The following is a 17336-nucleotide window of genomic DNA, read 5'->3' on the forward strand; positions in this document are numbered from 1 at the left end:
TACTTTATTTAATCTACAAAGTATAATATATCGTATAAGATAAAATAATATCCATTTTAGCATAGTGGACACTTTTTTTATATATTAAACTAACCTGGTTGATATCAAATAGATAACACGTCTTGAGTATAAAATACAAGGAACTTTAAACTTCACGCTTAAATGTAGACATGAGATTTAAACTTTCAATTTCAAAGGAAAGAACTATCAAACTATGCTGCTTTATGTGATGTTTCTCAAATTAGATGAGTGCACTCTTTTGAAACATTAAATAAATAGTACCTTTTAAACAATAGCATAGATAGATGACACTTTAAATCAACCGGCTTTAATAACACCTCCTTCTGGTCATAAAACCAAACCCGAGAAATTGTCAAACAAAAAAGTTGCATTTTAAAAACAATGATAATTGTTAACAACCAAATAAATGAGATGAGGATAAGAACAATACTAGGAAGCATCTCAAAGAAGTAAAAAAGATTTGCCACATGACAAACTATAAAACAATTAGGAGAAATGCATGACGCACATAAGGTGAGCATAGCTCAATTGACATAAAAATATGCATCTCATTTTTTTAAAAAAAGATAAAACGAGAGCCTAATGTATGTGTGTCACATATATATATATATATATATATACACTTCAATACTGTTACTGCCAAAGTGAGTATAGTTCAACTAGCATAAAAATGTATATTCTCGATCAAAAGAAATGAGGTTCAAATCCCGCCCCATGTTGAACTAATACTCCCTATTGACATGGTGTATACAATATATACCTTTTTGCTTTACACGAGACAACAAATCATATAGATTTTTTGCAGGAAGATCATGGATCAAAGAAAGAATTTCCCCCTTTATAAGCAAACTGTTTACAAGCAGAACCTGAGTGAGTGAATACAAGAACAAGCGCCTCTCTCTCTCTCTAATTCCGCCTTCGGCTACCCTTCTTCTTTCTGCCGTTGCTGGGTGACGATTCTTTTGCAGGTACAGGCAAGAGTGTTCCACCTTTTATGTCATCTGAATCCGTAATGTTGTTGAGTGTCTTTTGAGCTTCAATGTAGACTGTAAGATCTCTAATCTGTAACATCATAATCAAACATAGCCAAGTGCTATTAGTGAGACATGGAATACATAAGAGCATTCAGCATGGTGTAAATGTCACTACCTGTTCTTCCAAATCATGTATTTTCTCATTCCTCAACTTCAACAAAGCGAGTTCTCTGTCATACAAAGTGTAATTACAAAGGTGAGAACTTGACACCAAACTTTTTTTTTTCTTTTTTTTATAAAAAACATTTCATTGATAAACAAAATAGGAAAACCCCCAAAGAATCCAAAAGAATGCAAGCATAACGGCTAGCCAAATCATCTTTTTTAAAACACCAAAAGAATGACCCACCAAAAGAAGTGCAAGGTATTGATAATGTTGTTCGGACACACCGATAACCAACCAAAAGCGTCCCAAATAGTATCATAATCATTCCATACTAATGAGTGACACCATACTTGAGTATCAACGCTGGAAAACTATTATTCAATAAGCAGAAGGTGAACCAAGACTCCCAACGTTAGTTCTCTCACCCAGTGCAGACTCCCATGAAATTCCACATCTCACGCTATTATCATTCCCAAATATATGCTAATATCATGTGTCGTGGAAAAGCAAAGGTCGCTGCAGCAAAGGAAATTGTGGACTAAAAGAGGTTGGAATACACCAACTTAATTTCTTATACTAAGTTCACAAGAACTGATCATGTGTGTCATCATCTTCATATAATACTATCAGACAAGGTATCGTATAAATCCTTCAAATCAAGGACTAAGATCATGTACCTTTCTTCAATTTGCTTTGCTTTAGCCAGCCATATTTCTTGATTCTTGATGAGCTTCTGATTTACCTAGAGGAGGAAAAGTATTTAGAAAAACACATGATTGTATGGCACAGATGAAGAGAAAAAAGATCAGTGTCCTTGGCCATAGAAACATGTGATCATCTGAACTACAACGTACGTCGGAAACAATGTTTTTCTCCTTGACACATTTTTCAAGTTTGTCTTGAATGTCCTGAGTCTTGGATATTAAAGCCTCTTCCACTGCTTCAGAAATAGAAACTTCCTTTTTGCTTTTGGCCTCTGCCAGCAGAGATTCATAATACTGTCGAAACAAAAGTAAAACAATTGATCACCGATGTGCATGTGCATGTGCATATGCGAATGCTTAATTAGAGCTGAAAAGAAAAAACCAATGATGGAAATTGGTCAAACTTAAGTAATAAGCACAACCGTTTATTTACTTTTTAGTTTCTACTTCAAGCAACTTAATAAGAAATTCATAAATATATTACACGGATATGCAAAATGTTGATCTAGGATAACAGTTCATACAAAAGATGCTCGAAACCACGATAGCATGGTTCAAAGTGGCATGCTATAGGACAGTGACTTGGAAGGTCTGAAACATGTTACTGTTCAATTTAGAAACGCCCATATCTGACCAACTTTAAACCAAAATACTGATTCATGAAAGATCCAATGCTAACTTGCTCGAGTAAGCCAAGTTTTGAAGGCTTGGATACTTGTGCATTGCTGGAGTCAGGTTCAATTACAAAGAGCCATTCATATTTCAGCATTTGTGGTCGAAGTTTGTCTTGTCTCATCATATACCAAGAGTTACGTCTGTCCATTGCAATTATAAAATACCAAGAACTAAAAAGATCAATGCTGTCAAATATTCAACTTTCACTTCAGAAGAAAAAAAATTCTCAGATAAATCTGAAATATTATAATGTTTTCACATGAACTAATATTGGGAGCCAAAGAGTTTTGAAAGCATCAAGAACTACTTAACAAAAATAACATGCAAACAATAAGGTGCAAGATAAAATTAGAGAAGCCTAATCTAAAGTAGGGAATAAGATGGCATACTTGTCTCTGAGTTTCCAGCTGAGTTGCAAGAAGCCGATTATACTCATCCACAATCTGTTTGGAAATATAAGAATTGAGAATAAGCAATTCTTGTATGGATAATGTGATTAATATACTAAATGCTAAGGCCGATAATTTATATTATCCAACCTTTAAACCTTCAGAATATCACATGGATTAAATTTATGGCCCTAAGTCCATACAGTTCTCGGACCATAATTGCGTAACAGAAACATGTCTACAGACTAGTAAAAAATAGAATTCATGATATATATTCGCCAAAGAATTTTGTTGGAAAACCATACTGCTTCAACTTTACTGCTATATAGGGCCTCATTGATTCCGGAGTCTTCATTGAATTCACAAGTTCCACACTCTCCTTCATGTGACATGCAGTGCGAATTCATCTCTCCAAACTTACAATCAACTTTAGACTGGTTCAAGCGATGAACATAAGTGTCACCAACATAATCCCAAATTTGTTGTGTTCTTAAATCAAGAGAATAGCAGTGATGCATATTCTTCCAATGCCTGATTGCATGCCCTTCCTTATACCTAAGATCAACGTGATGCAAACAGGCAGTAACTAATGTCAGGAAGTATTTTGCTGATAGCAGTCTTCTTGAATATGTCAACTTAGAATATATAAGAAGAGAAGGAAATGTTAGCAACCTTCCACATCCAAGAAAGCCACATATCACGCACACCCAAAGATTCTCCACAGTTCCACAAATGAAGCATGCTTGTTTCTCATCCTGTTGCTGACAGAATCGACAGACCTGATGACTTGCCAAAAATAGAAAGATGGTGTGATCTTCCAATATAATATTTTCGATTTTCAAGCAAACTGACCAATTCTAAGAGGCTTCCCTTGAAGAGCACAACCAGATAGAACTCATACAAACGTAATTTTTGTATTTCAGACTATTAATTGTTCCGAAAAGAAAAAAAGAAAAAAAGAAAACAAAAAATAAGAATCAGATTCAGTAAGATATAGCTATTGTTCTATGTCATATCATGAGAAGGTCAAAAGGTCACGTAAAGATAAATTCATTGACATTTCAATCACAATTTTTTTTTAGATTTAGGAATTAAGAAGTGCTCACAACAATCACCGGGGCTCCTGCATCACCAGTCTTTTTCAGGTTTAGCAGGATCTTTTTTAACAAGAATAAACACTTTCCTGAAAGAATATAAAAGAGCATATAAAAAGATAACCATATCCACCGGCATGTCTGCAATGCATTCGGCTTTCCTCCAATCCCAATCAACTCCTTCGTTTTCCTACAATCCTCTGAACATTAGTTCTCCCATATCCGCCTTCATAAATCCACATCAGTCCCCTCCCAACAATTCATTCTCAAAATCCATATGCCAGTCCCAATACCTATATTAGGTGGATCATGATGCAGAAACTGGGCCCCGAAATGTTCATATTTCTTTGGCCCCTCTTTCGAAATTCGCTACTCCATGAGCCCCATAAGGAAAGGAGTACTTTGTCATTCCTTGATTCTCGGCACCATCGGGTCTACTTCTTCCCAAACATCATCGTTATCTCAACTCTTGCCATTTCAACCCATATCTAATGTAGCCCACAACTCGCCCCAAACCCTATCCAGCTTTCCAGGCCATCCAATCTCCATCATTCCACTTTAGCTCACCTCCAACCACCTCGCCCCTATAACTTACGAGCAAATCCCATTCCCCCAATAGGGATGTACGAGTATGCGGATAAATGAAAATTGAGGATTTTAGGAACCACCAAATTATGGGATTTTTCCCTTTATCTTGATTCACACCTGGTGAAAAGGAATTCAAAAAAAGACAACAGAAAACGTTGTCCCATCTCTCATCAACAAGCCTATTGTGCCGATGTCTGCCCTTTAGAGAAAGACGAAGGGGCTGTCATCCGATTGTTCCAGAAGAGTTTTACAGGCCCTGCACTGAAATGGTTTACATCACTAGATCATTCTAAGTTAGCCTTGTTTGAGCAATTATCTCAAATGGTCGTTGATCAGTACTCCTACAACTTAGATGTCAAACCAAAGAGATCTGATCTCGAGGCTCTTAAGTTAGAAAGGTGATGAAAGTTTCAGTGCCTACGTAAGCAGGTGGAGGGTTGTTGCTGTCCAAATGCGAAAAAAAACTCTTTGAAGAAGACTCCAACTCCATCAACTAGTTAGAAGAAGGCTTTTTGGCACATTCTTCGATTGCTGGCTACTTGGTGTCATAGACCTAGACCACATTCCAAAGCAACACCTTTCCTCTTTTCCAAATTATCATAATAATGTAAGCTTTCAAGCCCTTGGCTTTCGAAACTATTAGCAAAGCCCTAGAGCACCCTTTATATATAAAAGTAAGGCCTTAGTTTTCCCTATCAACCTAATAGGGTGCAATGCTTTCTATTTTTTGTTTGTGTGTGTAGTAAGGAGATGTTTGGGATAAAAGCCTCGTCTCCTTTCTAAAACGTCGAGAAAGCTTTGCAAGCTTCCCCTTTGCTCTATAGAAATGGATGGAAATGCCCGCCCGTTCTTCCAAACACATCTTGGTCTTGGAGCGAGAACCTCTGCCCGCGGGTGGGCTTCCCTACTATTGGATCGTGAACCGATGCCATATAGAAGACTTTAACCACTGAGTTAAGTAGGTCAATGAGAGTTCTTATTCAATTCATTTCTTTTTTCTTCAATTGAGAATAGTTATGCTATTCCATGACTCCCATTAGGTGTAAAGTGACTGGGTTCCAAACCTCACCCTTGATAAAATGATATTGAAGCAGCTTCATTTCTTTTTGTCTTTCTCTTACACGACAGCATCACGATTGTTACAGTCAACGTTCTGCATTCATGATATTGGGGTGGGCTTCCTTGATATTAAGGTGGCAAAGCAGTTGGGAATTGGCTAATGAAGAGGAAGAACCTTTCTCTTACACGACAGCATCACGATTGTTACAGTCAACGTTCTGCATTCATGATATTGGGGTGGGCTTCCTTGATATTAAGGTGGCAAAGAAGTTGGGAATTGGCTAATGAAGAGGAAGAACCTGAACTTTGATTATCTCTAGCTGTTGGAACAGGGGCGGTTGAAGAAAGTTGTCTGGAGATTCGAACTAAAGCCCTGATCAATGTGAAATTGATCGAGATGGGATCATGATTTTCTTGGAAATGCGTAAGTAAGAGGAGATGGGAGTAAGCGGGCGTTCTATATACTATGAAAAGCCTTTGGAATTTCTTTCATTTTATAGAAAAAAGTTATGCACTTCTATAACCTTTCTAGTGAAGTTCACTCCTTCGGTATTGAATCAACTCTGATTTTAGCAGCAAAAATTTCCTTCTTCTTTACTGCTACAGCGGAAACTCGATGTTATTGTTGTTTAGTTTAGCTTTCATTTAAGAGTGAAAAGGAACATCTTTATGAGATGAACGTAATCGATAGATCGACTTTCTTTGGTTAAGAAAAATTCAATAGCTTGCTTTAGGGTCCTTAACATAATCTCTTACCGTGCCCCTTCCTCAATGAGTCAGGAGCGAGCCATGCCACATTGCATGGGAGGAACTGATCCTTCACTTCCTTTTTGAGCTTTCGATTGACGGCTGTCCGTTTGGCTCCATCTGGGTCCTCCTTCGCATCACTGGTAAGATATATGCTGGTGATGGTGATCTTTTTCTCTTTTAAGGCATAGACAACCTTGAACTTTTCCATGTAACACAGAAAATTCTCGTTTAGATCGATATTTATCTACTTCTTGTCTGGGCCAGAGCTCCATGCAAAGTATCTTTTCAAAGTTGCAAAACATAATCCCTAGCGGAAGTTGCAATCAACTTGATGCACTTTGTTGTACGGACTCATGAGTATAGGACGAGGACATAATGTGAGGTCGTGGGCACCCATATACCACTTCAAACGGTCTTTGTTTGGTTGCCGAATGATAAGTGGTATTGTACCACTATTCTACCCATGGTAACAAACGCGTACCCATTCCCTTGGTCTATTGCTTGTAAAGCATCCCAGGTAGTTCTTTAAGCATCGGTTAACCACCTCGGTATGGGGGTGGAAAGCTGTACTCATGTTAAATTGTGTCCCTTGTAAACAAAAGAGCTCCTGCTAGAAATAGCTAATAAAGACCGAGTCCTTTGTCGCTGACAATTGAGTGTGGCATTCCATGCAATGAAGATATTATCGAAAAAGATCTGAGTGGTTTCGTTGCAAAAAATTTGCATCTTTCTTTTTGTTTGTGAGTCGGTCCACACGATCAAGACCCATACTCCTGCTGGCGAAAAAATCTATGGAGACACTCTCCCATGGTCTTTGTGGTATAGGCTACGACTCCATGAGCCTCAGGAGTCTCCCGCTCGACCTTGTCCTGTTGACACACGAGGCACATCTTCACATACTCAACAACGTTGTCTCGCATGCCCGACCAGTAGCACCCCCGCTTTTGCAAGGCCTAGTGGTCCATATAGACGATTTTGTGCCTAATCTAGCCGAAACTTCTGTACATAATGTACTATGGCGAGTCCTCTTTCAGTTGTGGTGTAATTTCACAGCAACTATTTATTAGGCAGAAGGCGGTAACAACCTCCTACTCTACAGTGGGATAATCGAGTTTGGAAGGCTCTTCTTGAGCAATGGCTCTTAAGGATGTGCATATTTGGCTAAATGGTTAATGAATCTTTAATGGTCAAAAGGCCTAGAAAGGACGGACCGGACACCACAAACCGGTCGTTTTTGGAGTCATCATTTCCATAATTTCAAGTAATTGATCCGGGTCTCTTTTGAATCCATCTTTTCAGACTATATATACAAATAACTTCCCTTGGTTTATTAGAAAATCTTGGTAGGATTCCAGGAAAATCAAGCCTATTTACTTACATACCAAACCCTTTACCTGTGGAATTGGTGTTTAAACCATTTCTCAACCCTAGGTAGAAAATCTGATAATACAAGGAACTACGCGTTCTATGAAACAAGAAGCAAGAAAGAGAAAAAGCTATTAAAGTGGTTCAATCCTCCCTTTATTTATCTTTCTTTTATCATCTTGACTAAAGACGAAAAAAGTCTTTGCCGCATCAATGAGAGAAAAATTCCCTCTATCGTGATTGATTCACCTGACGTCATAGCTAATCTCACTGTTCCCAAACTAGCTGCCCCCAACCTAGCAAAGAAGCCATAATGACTAACGATACAAAATTGAGCTCTAATCCAAAGAATAAGACCTAGCGGATAAATACAAACTGGCCTCAATCCAGAAAAAAAGGACGTTCTGTGGGAATTTATGCAGTTATTTAAAACATAGAATGAGAAAAACAAGTTTTAATCATAAAGGCTCTTGGTCAAGCGAGAGTTCATAGGTAAAAAAACTAGTACAAAAATATAATAGAAGAGAACAGAGTATGTATTCACCTGACAAGATAAAGAAGTCCATTTTGAAATGCAGAGGCAGTGAAATGAATGATCACATAGTGTGTGAATTATCCCACTAGTATCAGGATCAAATCTCTCTAACATTCAAATGTAGATTAGGTTAGAAGAATTCGCCGATCAGAATTCTGAACTAAGCAAAATAAATCAAACATCCATCAAGAGAGGAGAAACAGAAACACTTGACTCACCCAGACAAACAGGGCAAGTAGGCAATTCAGTACATCCATCCGGAGGTGACCCAGCTACCTCTGCTGATTCTGTGTACTCGACAGACATCAGAAACAGAATATGACATACCTCAGCCTAAAAATGAATAATATATGCGGCAATATTATATGAGCATGTTTCCATTAAATCAAATGAACAACCGAAATTGCAGTTCTCGTACCTCAGAAGGAGAAAACTTCTTGCCATTCAAAGTGCCAAAAAACCCATCAGCATCCATTTGATTTTCGAGCTTAATCAAAACACTGTATCGTTCTTCCACACCATCGTTCCTAAAAATTCCATCGACACGAGAAGCTATCAAAACGGCTACCAACCACCCTTCTACCATATGCAGATTAAACTCAGACAATAGCCTAACTCCAATGATCGCCTTTAACACAGTGACAGTTTCATCCAATGCATACAAGAAGAACAATAAATTCCCAAGAGAATTCTAACGTAACAGCAATCGTAAATTCACACTCAATGACTCAATTACGCTTCGTGATTGCCAAAAGAACTCAAGGAAAGAATCTAGAAAATAAAAGATTTCAAGTCTTGAGGCTCATAATCCATTGGCCTTATTATTCATAATTCAACATAAAAATAAAAATAAATAATAAAAACCTTCTCCAGAATTGAGGTATGTTTGTATCATAATACCAAGTAAATCAAGAACGCTCAGCTCGATATTGTTATCAGTCAGTAGAATTCGATTCATCGGATACCAAGAAAAAAAGAACGAAAATACAAGCAATATCAAGGGTTACCTGATGAAGAGAAGCTCGGAGACATGGTTGATGCGAGAGCCACAGACGGTGACGAAATCATCGTATGATAGATAGTTTGGAACAGCAACAACAAAGAGGATCGTGGATTGAGAGCTAGGGTTCGGGAGCGATGATTTCGATATGCTCCGGAATAAGTGAACAATACCTCTACGTTCGCTAAATTTCGTGTGGGAGTGAGAAGCTGTACTGTTTCGTTGAGAAATGGTGCTGGTGGTTGAAGTTTCGTCCGGCGAAATTTCGATAGTGATAGGGTGATCGGTGTCCACTGAATGAACTTGCAGGAAAAACATGACGACGGCTCCGTCGTGGAGTCGGTTCTACAACTGAGGGAGAATTTAAAAGGCACGGTGGCCGGACTTGGGTGAATTTATAAACATCACATAATTAGTATATTACATGTTTACCCGTATTAATAAAATATCCATGTAATCAACCTTTTCATTTTCTTATTGTCTTAGAAATATAGATAAAATGTAACAAAAATAAAAAAAAATAACAAGAAGAAACCCCATATGAATGTAGGAAATTTGAACCGCCAATTATCACTCTAGTAAAATCATGAAATACTTCTTTGTAAATTTAAATATTTTTTATCAATTTTCTTTTTATAAATATTAATGGACGTTTAGAGATGCCTATTTACCTTATGGTATTAGAGTTCGTAGAGACCCCCTCTGAACAAGGTGGAGAATCCTCGATTAGATGGGAAATAAAGAAGTGAGTATAAAAAAATTTCTCCTCGTGTATTCTCCATTCCCTGCTCCACCCCACCACCGATGAATATGTGTGTGTAATTTCAAAATGCTCCAAGATCACTTGTAGCATGCTACTTCAAAATTCATAGATGTTTTTTTTTATCCTCTTATGGCTGAAATATTGGCAAATTTAGAATATGTTAAACAAGCAATTTCTTTGGAAATTAAAAGTTTAATTGTTGAGTCTGATAACATTACTGCTATCAAGTTGTAAGAGTTGATTCATCAATAAATGAAGATCGGATATGGATGGAAGAAATATGGAGGCTTTTAATGATGTCTGAATCAATTTCTTTTAATTTTGTTAAAAGAGAATGTAATATCTTGCTAATTATGTGGCAAAAAAGATTAGATTGGAAGACACCTCTTGTGTATAGTTTGAAAGATTTTCGTGTGTGAATGACTAAATTAACCAATATGTTTGTTATTCAAATTTAGCCATTGAAACTCAATAATAATAATTCAGTTTTAAAAAAACATTTTGATTATATATTTGTATATAAAATATTATTATTTTTATTAAGAAATTTTACAGAATATATTGCCAATGATCCATTTAATATAAAAAATTAGTTTGTTGAGAATAAATTAAAAAATTATTATAAATAAAGAAATAAAGAAAGAACGGTGAATTTCTCCCGGAGATTCGATCATCGCAAATTTTGCAAGAAGAATTTTGCAGTAATGGGAAATGAATTTCACTTAAAAATATATTAATATATTATAATTTGGTTGTATAAAAATGATTATAATTATTAGAAGGACCAAAATGTTATCTCAACTTAAAATTTGTATACCACGTCACCATCAACAATGCACCGGAGAGGAGCTTGGTAGAGCTACCTGTCTCAGACTCAGACTCTCAACCATCGGAAAAAGCTCAAACTCCGTTCTGAATGTCCAACGTCGTCGTTTTAGACAACGGCGGTGGTCTCCTCAAAGCCGGCCTCGGCGGCGACCTTGATCCCTCCGTCATAATCCCTAACTGCCTCTACCGCCCTCTCTCTGCCAAGAAATGGCTCCACCCTTCTCCAATCTCCATTTCCGCCCCCGCCCCCGCCCCCGCCGCCACCGAAGCCCCCTCCGATCTCGACCTCACATCGGCCTCCGTCCGCCGCCCAATTGACCGAGGGTATCTCATAAACCCCGACCTGCAACGCGACATTTGGTCTCACCTCTTCACCTCTCTTCTTCACGTCAATCCTTCCAATTCCTCCCTCCTCTTGACAGAACCTCTCTTCACTCTCCCTTCAATTCAACGCGCCACTGACGAACTCGTTTTCGAGGATTTCAATTTTGCTTCTCTCTATGTTTCGGATTCTCCATCTTTAGTTCACTTCTATGAGGCCAGCCGCCGCCCGACGAGCCTTCTATCTAGGGCACAATGTAGCCTTGTTGTTGATTGTGGGTTTTCTTTCACTCATGCTGCTCCAGTGTTCCAGAACTTCACTCTGAACTACGGTGTCAAAAGGATCGATCTGGGAGGGAAGGCATTGACGAATTATTTGAAGGAGTTGGTGTCATATCGTGCTTTGAATGTTATGGATGAGACCTTCATCATGGATGATGTCAAAGAGAAGCTCTGTTTTGTCTCCCTCAACGTCCCCCGCGACCTCCAGATTGCGAGGTTTTCACCCATTTTCTTCTAGGGCAGGGGTTTGGAACTTTGGAGTTATCTAATGATTTCATAGATGAATTTTGATGGGTGTTGTTTGAAATTCCTTATTCTTTTGTTATCTTCTGACTGTTTGTTTCTTGGGAAAATATTAATGAACGTGAATTGTTGTTAGAATACCATTTTTTCAGGCTAGTTATCTGGCTTCTGAATTTTGGTTATCTCAGTGAAGTTTCTTTTATGTCTGTTTGAAGATTTATTATGAGATTGTTTTAGGCTGTTAGTCTTTTTCTAATCTTAGCATGCTGGGTTTCCTGGTAAATATGGGCAAAGGATAGTGAAGTTATTCAGGTTTTAAGGCCTTTTGGCTTCTAACTTTGCTACTCCATAGAGTGATTTTGTTTAGTATTTTAGTAGTTTGGCTGTTTAAGTACTTCTGGCCTTGTTTATGCATCACTCTGGAACAAAAGCTATATTCTGTTGTGGATTTTTGTGTAGGAAACCGGGAAAGGAAAATCTCTTCCGATGCACGTATGTGCTCCCTGATGGCATTTCATATACAAGGGGATTTGTTAAAAATCCAGATGAAGCTAAGAGGTATCTCTCATTGACTGATGAAGCCTCATCTCCATCACTTGGAGTCAAGAAGGATGTGATTGAATTAGATGTATCAGAAAAGACGGAAGACAGGAAGAGAATTGATCTAACAAAAAATGTAAATTCTTATTTTTGTGAATCAGTATCAAGCTTTCCTTGTTCACTTGTTTGTTAAATTCAATCTTCATGCTTTCTACAGGAATTTGATTTGACAAATGAACGCTTCCTTGTTCCAGAAATGATTTTCCATCCTGCAGATTTGGGTAGGTATCATATTCTTATATTCTTGATTTAAACTATGAACAATTATGAATTTTAATAACCTTGGATGATAAACCAATGTCTCCCCTTTTCTCCCTCTCTCTAGGGACTCTTATCTTGGTTAATCTATTTTTGTGTTTGTTACCTGAAAACATAATTATTTTTCAAATAAAATTACCATCGTAATTTGGACAATGGGGCATGGGTTCTCAAGGTTTTATGTAGAATCTTTTGAAATCTCAATTATCTTTAATCAAAGACTCGAAAAGCTATGCCTTGCTATGTGTATTTCCGTTCGATTTGGACTTACTCAACCCGTTGAAACAGGAATGAACCAGGCCGGCCTAGCAGAGTGCATTGTTAGAGCTGTTAATTCTTGCCATCCTCATCTGCACCCTGTGCTCTACGAGAGGTATTTTGTTTGCTATGTGTTGGTAGACTCATAAACAGGCATATAATTTTTACTCGTTTTAACCTGATACTGACTACTGTACTTTCAAACAGCATTGTTTTGACTGGTGGAAGCACTTTATTTCACAATTTTGCCGAGAGATTGTGAGTCCCTCATTTCTTTGATCGGACATTTTGTACGTTCTTGATTCAATTAAATCAACAATTTGACATTCAATTTCAATTAATCATCTCAGAGAGAAGGAACTCCGTCCTCTTGTCCCAGATGAGTGTCGAGTGAAGATAACAACTCAAGAAGAGTAAATTATATGACCCAAAACTTAGTTCTTTTTAGTTTTTATCCATTCAATATATGACCTGACACTAAATTGTAAACACCCGTGCTTTTGTTGCAGTCCCATTTTAGGAGCATGGAGAGGGGGATCACTATTAGCATCTAGTCCTAGTTTTGAAGCGATGTGTGTTACCAAGGCTGAATACGAGGAACTTGGATCTGCTCGGTGTCGGAAGAGATTTTTACACTGAGTGCTTGAAAGCGTAAAGGTTACTACTAACTTTGACTGAACTAAATCAGTTATTTATAATCAAGTTATACTACTGGGTGCTGCTGTTCTGTTTCTAGTTTTAAACCCTAAAATCATTTGTATCTCAAATGATTTTGGAGCAATAAGTTCTGTGTAGATTTTCTCTATAGTTTATGTGCAAAAACATGATCATGCACAAGGAGAGGAAGAACTAACTGATCACCCCATAATGAAGGTTCAAGCAAGCTTCAATGGTGGCTCGTTCAGGCAGATGAAAGGTAAAATGAACTTTTCTTCCTCATTAGAACTTCTTAATGTTTTGGCAACTCCGAGGATTGTTCAGCTTGAGGATTCAGCTGAGGGGACGGATCTAGTGAAATATGGACATCAAGTGATTTTTTAATGTAGTTTTTGAAAATAATGTTAAAAAAAGTCTGGTTTCAAAAGTACTTGCAACTTTTATTCAATACCAAGAAAAAGGAAGATGATTTTTGATAAATGTCTCTTTTAAGAGATCATTTTCCAAGACTGTACCCAAAATCTATGCATATATATATATATATATATTATATGTGCATAAGCCAAAATCTAAATTAGATTATAAGTAAATCACCTTTGAATTAAAATGGTTTACCCAGATGCATCTTTCCAAAAGACAATATATCATTTATTTAGAATTATTTCAAAGCCAACTCTCTTTAAGAATTGTCTCAAAAAGATGGTGGCTAGAAAACCCCAAATATTTCCAGCAAGATTTTTAAGTATTGATGTTGATGGAAATATCACATTTCCAATTTTATGATCTGTCTTTGATATTTTATTGATATTGATGTTGACATCTTTACAACATATTAAAAATATGGATTCATCGCTTACATAGATTAAACCCGAATCTCTTGGTTCATTGTAACATCCACACATCAATGATATATTCCATTCCGGTATATGTCAGCGATCAGGCGTTTGTTGGTCAATTCTAAGCCATAGCAGAGACCAACTATCGGCTGAAAATTAATTTTATATACAAGGGAGGTAGATGCAAAATCTTCATTGGACTGATTGCAGAGGGTTTACATGAACGGTAACTGAACATAATTCAACCGATTTAAGCATATATTCTCATTCAAAAGGTAAGAGGTTCGAGTTTCCACGCGACTTGCCTATTTTGATTCTTGCTTTGGATTTGGATTTGGCTTTGGTGTTGTATTCCAACATTTGAATATGGTCTGATTTGCCTCTCACAGCAAAAGTTGTCAGTCAAAAAGAGTAATTTGCTCTGTTTCTGTTTTGCTGAATCTTGTTTTGGTTGGAAGCTTGTAGATGTATAATTGCTTTGCTGGTGTACATTTGGCATTTAATCTCTCAATGATGCTGCCTGTCTGTCACATTAATGCTGGGGCTGATCTCGACATCTTATTGTGCCTGTACTTGGGGAACATTTTGATTTTATTTTGTAAATTCACTCTATGATTCTTTTTTTAAAGTTATTCTTGTTGCCATTTGGTTACCCAAAACCATTTTTCTTAACATAGAATTTATGTTAAAAGTAATCATTATCTTGTTAATTACAGGCTTTTTCATTTTTTTAGTATAATAGGAATATGAGGGGATTCGAACCATAATTTTTTTTTTTTTTTTATTACAATTATGAGCTTCTTTTAACATTATTATTCTTAAAAATTACATTACATTTCCTTGTTTTCTTTTTTCTTTTCAATCTGTGGTTGATATAAGGAGGTGGTGGAGGAGAAAGAAAGAGGCTTACACGTGTAACAATAGGGGAATTGAAAGAAAGAAAAGACGTTTTATTTCAATGACTGTAGCAGAAAATGACTTTTTTTAACATATTTTTTTCTCTGAGTTCATCAAATAGAAGGTGAACCTAATTTAAAAATGTTAATAAAATTTTGAAAAGATAATAATTTATACCTTAAACTTTTGAGGTTATATCAATTTAAATCATGAATTATAAAGTATATCAATTTAAAATTTGAACAGGTTCTCTGATGCACGTAAGTATGTCCAAACACTTGTGGATATCAAGGAAAAAAAAAAAAAGAAAAATTAAATCATGTATTGTAAATCATATCAATTTAAAACTTGTATATATCAATTTTTATATTTCATTACATTTTGTTTGGATAAAGAGCTCTCCTAATTTAATCATCTAAATCTATAATTTTTTACAAGTGAATTAATTTAGGTTCTATTAATATTTTTTTTAATTAAATTCTAATGGTCTCTCTTATCAATTCAACATTTGAAAAATATATACACGTAAGAATGAATCTATTGAAGATTTTCAAAATGGTCTAAATTGATTCACTTGTAACCATTTAGAAGTTTAACTTAAACAATTATATGTTTTGCATTATATTTTTCAACTACATCTCAATGAAGGGATTAATTATACGTTTAACATGATATTTTTCAAAACTTTTCCTAATTATTGTCTAATTGATCTAGCCTTTTATATCACATTCAAAATTTTAAAATGAAAACTTGTCATATTGGTTGACCATTGATTGAATTTAAGTTTGATTGGGTTCATTTAGTTGATATACACCTCAATGGGTAAAAAAAAATCAAACTTCTTATCATAATCTATATTATAATTTGTTGAAACCAATTTGGATTACATATGTAGACGACATATCAATTGGTCTCGATTTTTTAAAATAGTATTGTTTTTTGGACAACATGCATGAGTAGAGGAATTAAACTTCTGAGCTTTAAGGTTGATAATAAAAATTTTATGTCAGTTAAGTTATGTTCATGTTGGTCTAAAATAATTTCACTTGAGTACATAAAGACTGTTAAAAAGGAAAATAATTTCACTTATATTAAATTTGAAAATGTGTCTAATAGATTTTTTAGCTTTTAATTTTGTATTTAGTACACACTTTTTAACGTTACGAATTTAATTTATAATTTACTTTATACATGCACACACACAAAACATTTCAATTTTATTCCCTTGCTATTTTCCTACCAAATCGGAACTATCAAAAGCATGGTACGATCGTCTATTGGACGGCCCGGATTAAAGATTCGAAATAGTGGAGTCGTTTTCCTATTGAAAGAAGCAAGCGACATGTCGTTTGTCTGTTTTTTTGTTTTTTTGTTTTTTTTGTTTTTTCTGTTTACTTTGAAGATAGCCATTCATTTATCCCCTTTTCAAATTTTAAAAATAATAATAAAACAAAAAGGACATGAGTGCAATTAGTCCATTTTAATGGATTAAAAAAGAAACTTGGGAAAAAAGTTATAATCTCATCAAACTTTAATTTGTCTCTAACTTGTTTGACTTTTTTTTTAGTACAACAAATACGCAGGTAGGGACTTAATCTTCAACCACATCAAAAAAATGAGTTATATCTTAATTGTTGAGTTATGTTGTTATTGATGAAATTTTTTCGTATCTTCAAGACAAGAAAGAAATAATAACATTGACGACCTTTTCTAATTTTTTTTTCTCTTTGTTGAATGATTTATGAACGTTGAACAAAAATACCAAAAGTACGAACAAATTATGATATAAATAGAATGAAATGGTAAACATTTTCAATAGTTGAGGTAGCCTTAATAGATAACCTTTGTTTGGTATTAAAAACACAATCAAGCTTTGACAAATATATTTGTGGTCGAGATTAAACTAGAAGACGTGAATGAACCCTTCCATTGAAGACTTTCTTTGAGTTTCTCTCATATCTTTTGATATTTTATTCATCTAAATACAATTTTGATTCCTAAATTTTGCTACACTTATATTTTGGTCCTTAAATTTTTTAAAATTTTACTTATAGTCCTTGGTCCTTGAACACT

The 17336-nt window shown here is 35.7% G+C and overlaps 2 protein-coding genes across 10 annotated transcripts; one reads left to right on the forward strand and one right to left on the reverse strand.

The window, feature by feature from the left end:
• Positions 1-595: 595 nt before the first annotated feature.
• On the reverse strand, positions 596-9783 carry BRIZ1 (zinc finger (ubiquitin-hydrolase) domain-containing protein). Of its 2 annotated transcripts, XM_039034071.2 has the most exons (11): positions 9328-9783; positions 8739-8847; positions 8539-8653; positions 8330-8427; positions 3602-3708; positions 3235-3484; positions 2930-2983; positions 2016-2159; positions 1839-1903; positions 1171-1225; positions 596-1083 (listed from the first exon to the last, which is right to left on the reverse strand). In XM_039034071.2, exons 1-11 carry the CDS (start codon positions 9636-9638, stop codon positions 928-930), a joined length of 1464 nt encoding a protein of 487 aa, XP_038889999.1. In that variant the 5' UTR covers positions 9639-9783; the 3' UTR covers positions 596-927. The 2 variants fall into 2 exon arrangements, with proteins under 2 accessions (XP_038889999.1, XP_090171181.1); XM_090315055.1 differs by lacking the exons at positions 3235-3484; positions 3602-3708 and having other exon boundaries at positions 9328-9726.
• A 1068-nt stretch (positions 9784-10851) lies between these two features.
• On the forward strand, positions 10852-15076 carry ARP6 (actin-related protein 6). 8 transcript variants are annotated; one of them, XM_090315088.1, is made up of 10 exons: positions 10870-11730; positions 12217-12433; positions 12515-12578; positions 12904-12988; positions 13081-13131; positions 13224-13286; positions 13383-13530; positions 13669-13789; positions 14464-14641; positions 14825-15076. In XM_090315088.1, the coding sequence occupies exons 1-7, from the start codon at positions 11000-11002 to the stop codon at positions 13510-13512; spliced, it is 1341 nt and encodes a 446-aa protein (XP_090171214.1). In that variant the 5' UTR covers positions 10870-10999; the 3' UTR covers positions 13513-13530; positions 13669-13789; positions 14464-14641; positions 14825-15076. The 8 variants fall into 8 exon arrangements, with proteins under 8 accessions (XP_090171212.1, XP_090171214.1, XP_090171213.1 ...); XM_090315087.1 differs by having other exon boundaries at positions 10876-11730; positions 13747-13789; positions 14756-15076; XM_090315090.1 differs by having other exon boundaries at positions 10876-11730; positions 13747-13789.
• Positions 15077-17336: the final 2260 nt, after the last annotated feature.

The sequence above is a fragment of the Benincasa hispida genome, chromosome 6 (assembly GCF_027475165.1).
Source record: "Benincasa hispida cultivar pf3 chromosome 6, pf3_genome.v1.1, whole genome shotgun sequence".
NCBI classification, from domain to species: Eukaryota; Viridiplantae; Streptophyta; class Magnoliopsida; order Cucurbitales; family Cucurbitaceae; genus Benincasa; species Benincasa hispida.